The 12,973-nt window shown below is 42.7% G+C and overlaps 1 protein-coding gene across 1 annotated transcript in view; it reads right to left on the bottom strand.

Annotated features, from left to right (window-relative positions):
* LOC106551272 (scavenger receptor cysteine-rich domain-containing protein DMBT1) overlaps positions 1-12,973 on the bottom strand; it is a 140,024-nt gene that overhangs the window by 17,678 nt on the left and 109,373 nt on the right. The window contains 5 exon segments of the mRNA XM_087725018.1: positions 1,102-1,466; positions 5,006-5,181; positions 7,094-7,120; positions 8,171-8,221; positions 11,870-12,090. Coding sequence (XP_087581144.1) covers positions 1,102-1,466; positions 5,006-5,181; positions 7,094-7,120; positions 8,171-8,221; positions 11,870-12,090 — 840 coding nt within the window.

Raw genomic sequence — 12,973 nt, 5'->3', positions numbered from 1 at the left:
CTAACCCTAACCCTAACCCTAAACCTAACCCTTAACCTAACCCTAAATCTAACCCTAAACCTAACCGTTAATGTAACGCTAAACCTAACGCTAACCCTTAACCTAACGCTAAACGTAATCCTAATGCTCTAAACCTAACCCTAACCCTTAACCTAACCCTAACCCTAAACCTAAACCTAACCCTTACCTTTATGTGAATCGGCTTGCTTTAATTTTAATTTTATTTCAATTTTTAATATTTTTCATCGCGCTGTGATGACGTCACATGCGCGCTTTCGTTGATTGCGATTTTGTCCTCCGCGGTTTTGACAGGTCACGTTCCTTACTTTCTCAATCATTTCCCTCAATCTGTTCATCCTCCTTTTCTGCGTTGTTCCGTGATTCAATCCCATTTATTTACTCCGTATGAATAACAACCTTCACTTTCAGATAACCCTTCATTTGCAACAGTTCATTTAATGACGGTTCAAAGTTACAATGGCTCTGGAAAAAAGTGACTTCAGAGTGTTTTTCACACTTACGACCATTGCAGCATCCCCATGGTCATGTGATCAAAATTCAGACACTTGGAAACTGACTCCTATTGACGACGGTTCTAGTGTGCCAGGGTCATGTGATCCCATTTTGCGACCTTCACACAACGAGGAATCCAGATTCACTTAACTGCAGTGATTCACTTAACAGCTGTGGCCAGAAAGGTCGTAAAATGGGGCAAAGCCCACCTAACGGATGTTTTGCTTAGCAACATAATTTTTGGGTTCGATTGTGGTCGTAAGTCGAGGACCACCTGTATTTATTTCATTTGTATTCATCCGCTTTCGTTCAGCATCCATTCATTCTTGATCTTATCATTTTATTTTACCTCACACTTTATTTTACCTCACACTTAAATAATCCATTAACACTGCCTTCAACTTATTTTCATGTTCCCCCTGACATATCAAATTCGCACTTATAAACCAGCCTTGCACACAGCCAGTTTAATTTGTTTCGGCAAGCTTTAATTTCCCACAATGCACCGTAGACTATCTATTCACTTTCTAAAACAGTGTAAAAAAAAAGTAATGATTATGCGAAGAAATACTGATTTGTTAGCCTTACCCTCGATTTATCATGACATAAGTTTCAGTGTAGAAATCGTAACGATTAGGGGATGCCACACAAGAGTCCATGAATAATATCTGATTTCTAGTGAAGCTGTAGACTGTGGCTTCGATGTATGCATTCTGGTTCAGGTTCATAAAATAACCCATGTTATTTATTGGATGTTGAAAGAAAGGTGACTCATAAAATAAAAATTCCATATGAAATTTAGGCCCTTGCTTTGTGTATTCAAACTCATCAATGTTGTGGGCGACTTCCATATTTTTGCTGGGCTCCATTTTACAGATGAATCGAAACTGAGGATTTACGCCATTCCCAGTGCTGCTGACAATATTGGTGAAAGTGCTTATCTTCCCAAAATTCTGTTGAAACATCAAGCAAAATATATAAATGCAATCCTTTTTTAAAAACATTTGATATTCACCCATGATTTAGTAGAAAGAATTGCTGCAATAATCCTCTATTCTTCTGGAAGTAGCTAAAGAATTAAATAACGTTTTTACGATACGGTTTTGAAATGTTTCCCTCCCTATCTATGAGACCGTCTTCTGCCACATACCTCCCAGCGTCCGATAAGATCACACAGGATGGGCCTTCTCCGGGTACCATCGACTAGACAATGTCGTCTGGCGGCTCCTCGGGGGAGGGCCTTCTCTGTAGCTGCCCCGGACCTATGGAACGAGCTACCCCCAGAGATCCGGACCCTCCCCACTCTCGCGGGCTTTAAAAAGTCTATTAAGACCTGGCTTTTCCGGCAGGCCTGGGGCTGTTGACCTCTTGAATGAGGTCCAGCCCCACTACGGTTGAGTGCATGATGTGTTTTTTAACTTGCTTTTAACTTTTCTCTCTATTTTAATTTTTTTTTAGTATTCTTTTTAGAGTTGTTTTATGTAAGCCACCCGGAGTCCTTTGGGATTGGGCGGCATATAAATTCATTAAACTTTAACTTTAACTATAGTTAAAGTATAGTTAACTATAGTTCTTTTAAGGTAAAAATAGCAGGGATGAGAAGCCTAGCACCTTGACAAATCAGCCATCAGTAGACACATAGACATTAACAACATCTTTAGACTATGCAAAAGAGACCAGAAAGGAACACAAAAATAATAATCAAACAACCTCTCCACCAGCAATCAGCACCCAGATCAACATAGATTAACTCTCTATGAGAGACCGCCTCCTGCCGATCACCTCCCATAGACCGATTAGATCACACAGGTTAGGTCTCCTCCGGATTCCATCTGCCAGCCAATGTCGGCTGGCGACTCCCCGGGGGAAAGCCTTCTCTGTCGCAGCTCCAGCCCTCTGGAACGACCTCCCCGTGGAGATCCGGACCCTTACTACCCTCCCGGCCTTCCGCAAAGCCGTTAAGTCCTGGCTGCTCCAGCAGGCCGGGGGGCTCTCGAAATATCCAGCCCCTTGGAAATTGTGACTGTTGTATATTTTAATATGTTGTTTTGTGTATTATCCCCCTCCCTTGTTTTATTGTAAGCCGCCCGGAGTCCTTCGGGAGTGGGCGGCATACAAAATCAATAAAACTAAACTAACTAAACTAAACTCCAAGGTTAACATCAGACCAACAATCAAGTAAACAATACCCGCAATCAATAAACTGCCAAAGAAGCAAACAGCCCAATCAAAGAATCTCTATGACTACCCCCACCAATACTGTCAGGGAGGTTAGAATATAAACTGACAAAAAACAACATTTCTTACTAAAACTGATGATGTTACCTAGTTTGGGTAATGAAACGTCTGCAGGCTCAGAGAACACAAAGGACCCCTCATATCAATTCTGAGCCAGGGATGGTATTCATTTACCTTCCTTAACAGTTCGCAAATGTGAGCGCACGGGCCACCTTTCCGAGCATGCACTTTTGGTGAAAAAAGGGCCTAAATGGGATGCCGTAGAGCTGGGGTGGTAGGCGGGGCCACCCGCGTTTTCTGCTATAGGTTCAGGTGAACGGGTAGAATGCCACCTTTGTTCTGAGCTATAAATATTCTCTTTTATTAGTATTTAGAATGAAGGCAAGTAGACTATTTAGACACCTTTACATTGATAAGAAAGAAATCTCAGTCACCTAAAACTTTTATCACATCAGTGAGGCCAGTAACCTTTTTGTTGCTGGGTGCCAAAAATGTGAGCATGCGCACACAATAGTGCATCTGTGTACTGGCACCCATAATACAAAGCACGCCCCCACGTGCGCATGCCTGCACAACCTCCCCTCCACATTCCCCCCAAGTGCGCCACACTACGTGCCTCCAAGCTGAGCTTGGTATTTCCTCCAGGGGTCCTGGAGAGGTGGTTTTCACCCACCCCAGCCTCCAGGAAAGCCTTCAGAGCCTGGGGCAGAGGTGGGTTCCTACCAGTTCGCACCTATTCAGTAGAACTGGTTCGTCAAATCTACCGAACCGGTTAGAAGAGGTTCCACCGGGGGACCCGGAAATCAGGCCACACCTACAGAAGAGGTTCCAAATTTTTTTGAAACCTACCACTGGCTTGGGGAGAGTGAAAAACGGACCCAATGGGCGTGTTGGGGCTGTTTTTTACCCTCCCCAGGCTCCTGAGGCTTTCCTGAAGCCTGGGGAGGGTGAAAACAGCCCCCCTAGCCCCCCAGAAACTGGAAACAAATCATTTCTGAACTTCTGGTAGCCCACTGTGCCGATTTTTCGTCCTGTCCAGGCTCCAGAGGTTTTCTTGAAGCTTGCGGAGGGCGAAAATGGCATCCCCCGACTCTCCTGAAGGCCGAAAATCAGCTGGCCAGTGCACGCATGCACGCTGGAACTGACAGCTCATGTGCCAGCAGATATGTGCTGCACGTGTGCCATAGGTTTGCCATCACGGATTTAGGCTATATAATCTATTACTGGGTTAATTGGGTCCACCTAATCGAGTGGGTCTCAACCTTCCTAATGCCGCAACCCTTTAATACAGTTCCTCATGTTGAGGTGACCCCCAACCATAAGATTATTTTATGTTTTTTGTATTTTTTTTGGAAAATATGTGTTTTCCAATGGTCTTAGGTGACCCCTGTGAAAGGGTCTTTTGACCCCCAAAGGGGTCCCGACCCACAGGTTGAGGACTAATCTAATGTTGTTATTGTTTCTTTTGGCCATCTGGCATAAAGTGTTTTATATCTACTAATTTAGGTGATCAAATATTGGTTAACATTTCCAAATAAGAATTAGTTACCTTAAATTACTCTCCTTAAACACAATTTATTGCAGGGGAAAAAATGACACTTGGTCTACCTTGTAAATGCAGATATCATTGATTTACCGTTAATTAAAGTAACCAGACTTTATAATATTTAAGATTTTTCATTCTACATTTCCAAATTAATCAGCAATGATTAATGCTGGTCACATTTTCCCAATTGAAACTATGGTTAAATCTGTATATATATATAATTTCACTATATATATACACTATATATATATTTAAAGTCACAACCCCTGGTATGCCCAAATATGGGAGGAAGGTCACACTTCCACTCTCTGTCTTCGGCTCGTCACAAGAGACCATCCAGACAGAAACCCAATATTTTTTACTGTTGCCTTTTTGTTACATTTGTTATATTTTATGCTGATAAATAAATATTGGGTTTCTGTCTGGATGGTCTCTTGTGACGAGCCGAAGACAGAGAGTGGAAGTGTGACCTTCCTCCCATATTTGGGCATACCAGGGGTTGTGACTTTAAATATATACCTCTCACCCTGGCTGGCTGATAAGAAGTCGAGCTCTGTAGCTCAATGGTTAACACATCTGCCTGAGAGGCAATAGAGCACAGGTTCGATTCCCAGCATGGGTATGGCTAGCTGATGAGAGATTTTCAGCCTTAAACTTTCCAAAATAACTATTCCATTATAGTGACATGTCACAGTATCAGATACTTACTTCTCTTTTGGTTCCACAACCATCATATGGTATATAGAATGTAAATTTATCTTTTGAAATGTCAGGTATACAGGTAGAATCGCTTATGTACAAATTACAGTCAAGGCATCCCTTTGAAATGAGATATTGTTTCCCAATAACTGCCTTCATGTAGTCCTTATAGCAAGAAAGTGTTACTGCACAGTGAGAAAGGAAATGTGATGTCAGTAAACAGAAGAAAATATATAAAATTGTAACTAGGTTACCTTGAAAATGCAGATATCATTGATTTGAGGTTAATTAAAATAGCCATACTTTATAATATTTTAAGATTTTTCATTCTACATTTCCAAATTAATCAGCAACCAGTTCATGTTGTTTTACAATCATAAGTATTTATTAGTTCATTTCAAAATTGTTTGGTATGCTTCCACACATTAATATTAGCTACAATGCTCCTAGTACTGTTGAGTTAAAAGCCACTACGCAGTTGTTCTATCTTTTCTTCTTAACAAGCTTCCTATGATGAAATAAAAGATGGACGAAGTCGTTCAGGAGTTAAAAATAGAAGGTCAGGGCATCTGAACTTTTTGTAAAGTTCTGTGAACCAGACACGTGATTCAGCTGTGGCATCCTAAATAATGAGAATACTGGCTTTGATTTCTCTTTTGTTCCCATCACTTATGTTTTTGCCACAATCACTTTAATCAGTAACTACTGTATATACTCGAGTATAAGCCTAGTTTTTCAGCCCACTTTTTGGGCTGAAAAAAGCCGCCTCGGCTTATACTCGAGTCAGTGAAAAATTTGCCCGAAATGGAGGAAAAAAAGGGGCGGGGCCATGCCGCTGGGTGACACTCGTGAATGGCCCAGTGCCCCTGTGAGTTTCCCCTCCCTCTGTGTCAGTTTGCCGCGCAGCGCGCACCGCACCATCCCCCCTCCTCACGTTCTAATGTAATGCAGGGCTGTCTTACGATTCCCCTTCCTCCCCCTCCTGCTGCTCTGCAACGATGTCCCACCTCCTCCTTGTTATGGCAAGCAGCCACATAGCGATGTCCCACCTCCTCTGGTACAGTGATCCAATGATAGGAATCACTGTGCCGTGTGTCATAGGAGGCGGGACATCGCTCCCGCGGCTGCACGGGACATCATCATCACAGCGGGACATCAGCATCATGAGGTGAGTGAAGTATTTCATTGAATACACCGCTAGTTTACTGTTTTTCTTTGAAATAAATATTCAAAAACATTATTGGTATCTATTTTTATTTTTGAAATTTACCGGTAGCTGCTGCATTTCCCACCCTAGGCTTATACTCGAGTCAATAACTTTTCCAGTTTTTTGTGGTAAAATTAGGTGCCTCGGCTTATATTCGGGTCGGCCTATACTCGAGTATATACGGTAAATCTCTTCTCCACCCTTCACCATGACCTTAAGCAGTGAGTTCAAGGAGACATTTCTGTCTAATACACCCACCCACCGTTGTTGACACTGAACATTTGTATGGTTTCCAAAAACTTTTAAAACTTCCATCCATTGTGTGGGTGGCAATTTAGCAATAGCAATAGCAATAGCAGTTAGACTTATATACCGCTTCATAGGGCTTTCAGTCCTCCCTAAGCGGTTTACAGAGTCAGCATATCGCCCCCAACAATCCAGGTCCTCATTTTACCCACCTCAGAAGGATGGAAGGCTGAGTCAACCTTGAGCCGGTGAGATTTGAACAGCCAAACTGCAGAACTGCAGTCAGCTGAAGTAGCCTGCAGTGCTGCATTTAACCACTGCACCACCTCGGCTCTTAATTTGCTACTCTCTTGCAATCCTGTGGTCTCTACTTGGTAGAGTTGGGGCAATTGGATGCAGCTGAGCATTTACTGGCCCTTCCTGATGCCTACATGAAATTCACAGGTTTTTTTTAAAAAATGTGCGCCCTAGAAGAAAAGCATCTGCCATTATCTAGGATGGAACTCTCAACCTTCTGAGAGAGAAGCGAACATTTTCACCACTAGACCACACATTTTGCTACTGAACAAATAAATATAATTATTTGAATGCCATAGATCCATGAAAATGTTTGATTAAGTAAATTGAACAACAATAAAAATTACCAAAATCTGTGGAATCATCCGGAAGAGCTATGAAAGAAAAAAATAATATGATTCAGACATCTTTTACAAATCAGCTTGTAGAAGTAACTTGCGGAGTAATTACTAGTTCTGTGACTCAGTAACTACCGTATTTTTCGGAGTATAAGAAGCACAGTTTCCCCTCAAAAAGAGGGTGAAAATCTGGGTGCGCCTTATACACTGATTACAGCATTTTTGGCCTCCCGAAACTCCTCCCACTTTACAAATATGGCTGGGCATAGCCTTTAGGAGGTTTTCAGAGTGCTCCTGGAGGCTGGGAAATGGGTCTTTTTTGCTCATTTTTGCCCCCCAGCCCCCAAGAGCACTCTACAAGCCTCCTAAAGGCTATGCATGCCCCTCTTTTTTTAACAAAAAACAGGCCCATACTTTGTAAATGCACCAGAGGTGGGTTCTTACCAGTTCGCACCTATTCGGTAGAACCGGTTCATCAAATCTACCAAACCGGTTAGAAGAGGTTCCACCAGTGGACCCAGAAAGCAGGCCACACCTACAGAAGAGGTTCCAAAAATTTTTGAAACCCACCACTGGTCCTTGGATATGATTATTCTACACTATCGTGCTCATATTTATAGAACTCAGTGCCTCTGTGAAAGGCAAGGATGACTACTGCGTTTGTGGTGCAATCAGAACATTGCGTGTGTTGAAGTTGTTTTAACGCAAACCAAAGATGCCTTTTAAAAAACAAGTTGACATCCTATTCTTATGCATGCCAGTGCTGTGTGTGAGGTAATTTAAGGTGGTTCTGACAAGCGTCGTCGGCATCTTCATATCCGGTCACATGGGCGGTAAGCCACTCCCACAAAGGGGGCCACACCCACAGAGTAGGTTCAAACAATTTTTGAAACCCACCACTGAAGTGCACCAAGTTTAAAAACATGTTTAAAATAAAGCTATTTTTGATCCTGAGCTCTGATCTATCAAAACATACAGATTTATTTGCCATATGCTAATTTATGGAACAAGGTACAAAATGCTCACCAAACTGAACAATGATCATGCATATATGAATGGTTTACATATCATAAAAACATTGCTTACTGACTATCGTGGCCACTGTAGTAGGTGGTGGTGGTGGTGGAGGCGGCAAGGCTGTTGAAAGAAATGTTTGCAATACTATTATTTCATATTTTAACTTAGTTTTATTAGCATGTTTTTCTACATTGTTCTCTTCCACAATGTCATCATTAAGCTATGAGAGAGAATAGGGAGATGCTATGTTTAGGGAGATATAATCGTTGCTTTAAAATATGAAGTTTTATATTTTGTAGTTTGATAAAATATACAGTCCTAAAAACTGAGCTGAAGGGAAAATAAAACGCCAACTGACGACTAGAGGCAAAAGCAATTGTCTTGTTCCATGACCACAAATCTACAGTTGAAACATATTAATACTAAACTCCACGTAGGAGGATGAACTGCTCTGAAATTATTAAGATTGCCAAATTATCAAGAGTTTTTTTCTCTCTCTCTGAAATGATCTGACTGGCAGCTGCCAATCTAGGCGCATAGGTATCTGCAGAGAAAGGAAGAAAAAGGACTTTAAATTTCCTTAGAAGTTCTTGCAGGGTTCAGAAGAAAGAAGTCTAAAAGAAGCCAGATCAGTAGAGACGAGGGAGTTTTCTTCTTAGTTTGGTAAGATATTTTGCTGGAGCGAGAGGTGACATGAAAGCTTATGGACGCAATGGCTGCGACAGCCCGAGTTCCATTTGTTTCAACTCAGCAATTCAGCTGCTAGCTAGTCATTGAAAAAACATTTAATAAACGTTTGTGATCGTGACCCGTCAAAACCGCGCTCGACTAAACCGCGCCCGATTAAACCGCGTCGCTGACGTCATCAACAGGGCGACAACAGCCAGTGCGGAGAAAGAAGGGTGCTTTAAATAGTGCTTTGAAAGCAAGCCGATTCAACTTACGGTAAGGGTTAGGTTTAGGGTTAGGTTTAGGGTTAGGTTTAAGGTTAGGTTAAGGGTTAGGGTTAGGTTTAGGGTTAGGTTAAGGGCTAGGGTTAGGTTTAGGGTTAGGTTAAGGGCTAGGATTAGGGTTAGGGTTAGGTTTAGGGTTAGGTTTAGGGTTAGGTTAAGGGTTAGGATTAGGGTTAGGGTTAGGTTAAGGGTTAGGTTTAGGGTTAGGTTTAAGGTTAGGTTAAGGGTTAGGTTTAGGGTTAGGTTAAGGGCTAGGGTTAGGTTTAGGGTTAGGTTAAGGGTTAGGGTTAGGGTTAGGGTTAGGGTTAGGTTAAGGGTTAGGTTTAGGGTTAGGTTTAGGATTAGGTTTAGGGGGGTTAGGTTTAGGTTTAGGGGTTAATTTTAGGTTTAGGGTTTACAGCGTGCTTCTGTCTCCACCCTGTTGATGACATCAGCGACGCAGTTTAGTCGGGCGCGGTTTAGTCGAGCGCGGTTTTGTGGTGGAACCGTTTGTGATAGTGGGCAACTAGTGTGACTTCACAGGAAGTGGTAATTCTGGACCAGAAAAGAATTGAAAATACCTTAAATCAGGTCCAAAGCAAGTTCTTAGGATATTCCTGGGGGTCTAGGACTGTTATCCTTGTACCCTTCACCCCCCCCCCCAGGTTTCTCCCCCAGTCATTCACCTCTACCATTTCACAATTACCCTTCCCACATACAAACTGGGAAATTAACTTGCTCCCCAAAGATGGAAACGGTAGGTAGAACTAACATAAGGAGCATTCCATCAATTCCATGAGGACATAACCAGGATATTAATATTTAAATTTGATACTTTAACACAAGCCACTATCTCAATGCAGTAGAATACCAATTTGAGGGAGCCTGAATGTGTTTTCGAAAATGTGAAGTATACTTATGGTTGAAACGTGTTGGGGAACCTTATCACAGAACAATGTGAGAGACCGCCTACTGCCAATTATCTCCACTCGACCAATTAGATCCCATAGATTAGGCCTCCTCCGAGTCCCATCTGCCGGTCAATGTCGACTGGCAACCACGCAGAGGAGAGCCTTCTCGGTGGCAGCTCCGACCCTATGGAACGATCTCCCCGTGGAAATTCGTACCCTCACCACCCTTCAGACCTTCCGCACTGCCCTCAAAAACTGGCTATCCCGTCAGGCCTGGGGTTAAAGACCGTAACCCACCCGAATTGTATGAATGTTGTGCTTTTAATGATGTACGGTCTTATGTGTTAATCTGTTTGTTTTCCCCTCCTTTCAAATTGTAAGCCGCCCTGAGTCCCCCCAGGGAAAAGGGCGGCATATAAATAAACTACTCCAATACTCCAATACTCCAACTCTTAATAATGCACATTTAAGCCTGTGCAAAGATAAAAGAGAGGAAAAAGGCCCTCTCAACACAAAGAAATCTTCTCCAACATTTTGGGGGGGAGGGAGGGAGGGGGGAATGCAAATGCAAAGGATTTTCTAGGTTGGACCCAACGCAACTGGAAACTTGACACAAAACATTTTCTCCCTCCCCCCTCTCTCTCTTTCTCCCTTCCCTTCCTCTGATTGACTGGCGGATAACTATCTCTTGAGCCCCAAAGGCCAGGGTGAACAGTATTTCTCCCGAAGGCCTGGGACGAAGGGGCTGGGATGGAAGAGGCTGGGTCCTATTGACCAGGATGAACAGCTAGGGCCCTAACTGCAGAGGCGAAATGGTAGCGGTGGATGACTGGGGGAGAAACCCTGGGGACGAACAAGGGGCGGTGAAGGGTATATGAAGAGAACAGTCCCATTCCGTATTCCTGGAATCCTTTGCCAAAAACAAGTTTGGATCAAAATCCAAACTTGCTTTGGAACTTGATTTTATCATTCAGGAAGGGCCTACTCTAAGCCCCCCCTCCTCATGAAATGCATTCAGTTTGTACGTTGCCTGCTTCCCAACGATGGGAACTCAGAAGCGTAGGAAGTTTATACCCATCCCTCTACTAGAAAATGAAATAGTTTGGGAAATATTAAAAGGGCAGAGTATTTCCCCCTAAAAGGGAGGAAGAAACTCAGCTCCCCCCCACACCTTTGTCAATGAGCCATTAAGGCTGAGTCAGTCTACTCTACATAACAAAGGTAGGATTAACCCTCCACGGATCTCACCACATGGCGCCCGGGAAGAAGCAATGCTCAATCAAACTTGGACTCACAACACAGCCTACAGAGTTGCCCCTGCATGGGCTCATGGGAGTCTGACAACCAATCAGAATACAATCTCAGGTTCAAAGCACAGAGAGGGGGGCATAAAACCAGGGACTTTCAGCATTTCTGCCCCTTTTTCTTCTTCACCCAACATATTGAAGCATGTGATCTCCCTTTTCTGTTCAGGAGCTCAAGCCGTGTGATCCTATCCACAATTAAACCATCTTTCCAAGCAGCCTTCATGTTTCCAGTGTCTTTTTCCCCCCCTTGGAACTGAATCCAGAAGGAGATTTCTTCCAACAAAAGAAAGCAGAAAGACTATCAAATAAAACAGCATGGCAATGACCTGCCACCCCCCCCCCCAAAGATGGAAAACCTAGGCAGCAACAAGCCCCCATCCACTTTGCTTCTTTTATTCTACACTCTCAACAACCTTAGTTTTATATTTGTAGGTACAGAGAAAATCAGTTCGCCAAAGGGGCTCTCTGTATATTGAAGGGACTAAAATATCCAACTGAGATATCTGTGAAATATAAGAGTTCTTTTAGGAAAGAAGGGAAAGAAGTGGAGCAACGCCCAAGTCACTGGTAACAATACAGAAATTGGACAAGAGAAGGATAATTGTGAAGCAGCCTTACTTGGAATCACAGTTTTCCTTGGAGGGACTTCTCGATAGCGTGCAAGAAACCCTCTTTCATTCGTGCTACCATCACTTATAAATACAATTGTCATTTTGTTTGACGAGGATACGTATTTCTTTCGTGGCTTCCAACAAATTTTTCCAAATGAACGGGATGTTGAGAAAGGGCCATCAAAGATCTCCACAAAATCAACCGTGCAGAACCTTTGAAATTCCACTCTGTGGAGAAAAAAGATGAGTAGGTGAATGCCTTCAGAATTACATGAAACTACCATTACATCCATTTTTTAAAAAGATGTTAAAGCTGTCCTTCCTCAACTATTTTCACAGAAGTTGTTCAATTAGAGGAGGAGGAGCCAACGTCGCAACGTTACATCGTGTGGACTCAACAGTCCGAATCCGTCGGTGACACTTTTGCCCCTGGATGGTCCGGGAGGACCTAAACCATCCCGAAGAGACGGTGACTGGGAAGACAAGACCTTGCTGGTCGCAGGGACATCGCAAAGTCCCTGACCGACCCAAGGGAAGCGCTTCCAACCGGCGGAAAACAGGCAGCCCCCAGGCTGACATAGTTGGAGACGGCGCCAGAAAGAGAAGTGAAAGTGTTCCATCTGGTGAGGTTTTTTTTCCTTTTCTTTTAGAAGATTGCCCTAAGAAACCTTTTTCTTAAGCTAAATTAGTCCCTTGAGTAAGAACAAAGTGGCGTTTTTAATCCCTATTGGACTGCCTTAGAAAGTTTTTTGCTCTTGCCTATAATGATGTTTTGTGGATTTGAAGTAATTGCAATGTTTCCTGTTTGAAGGGACTGATCTTTTTTTCTCTATTTCTTTTCACTACTTTAATTTTTTTGGCTTAAATTAAAACTTTTTTTACTTTAATAAATGTATCCTTCTACTTGTTATAATATCATATTAAATATACTTAAGGAAATTTTTTAAAAATAGTTGAATCTGCCACTTGGAAGCCTAAGTCTGAAGTTTTTTTTCTTTTGCTGTTGTAACAATGTATCCTTTGTTCACTCCTATTTGACTACACTGACTTTGCAACAGAAGGAGCCGAGGCGGCACAGTGGTTAGGGTGCAGTACTGCAGGCCACTTCAGC

Source organism: Thamnophis sirtalis, unplaced genomic scaffold (assembly GCF_051295495.1).
Source record: "Thamnophis sirtalis isolate CommonGarterSnake01/CBP01778 unplaced genomic scaffold, rThaSir2_p1.2 scaffold_11, whole genome shotgun sequence".
NCBI classification, from domain to species: Eukaryota; Metazoa; Chordata; class Lepidosauria; order Squamata; family Natricidae; genus Thamnophis; species Thamnophis sirtalis.
Note: the sequence above shows the minus strand (reverse complement) of the source record. Positions and strands in the feature narration are given on the sequence as shown.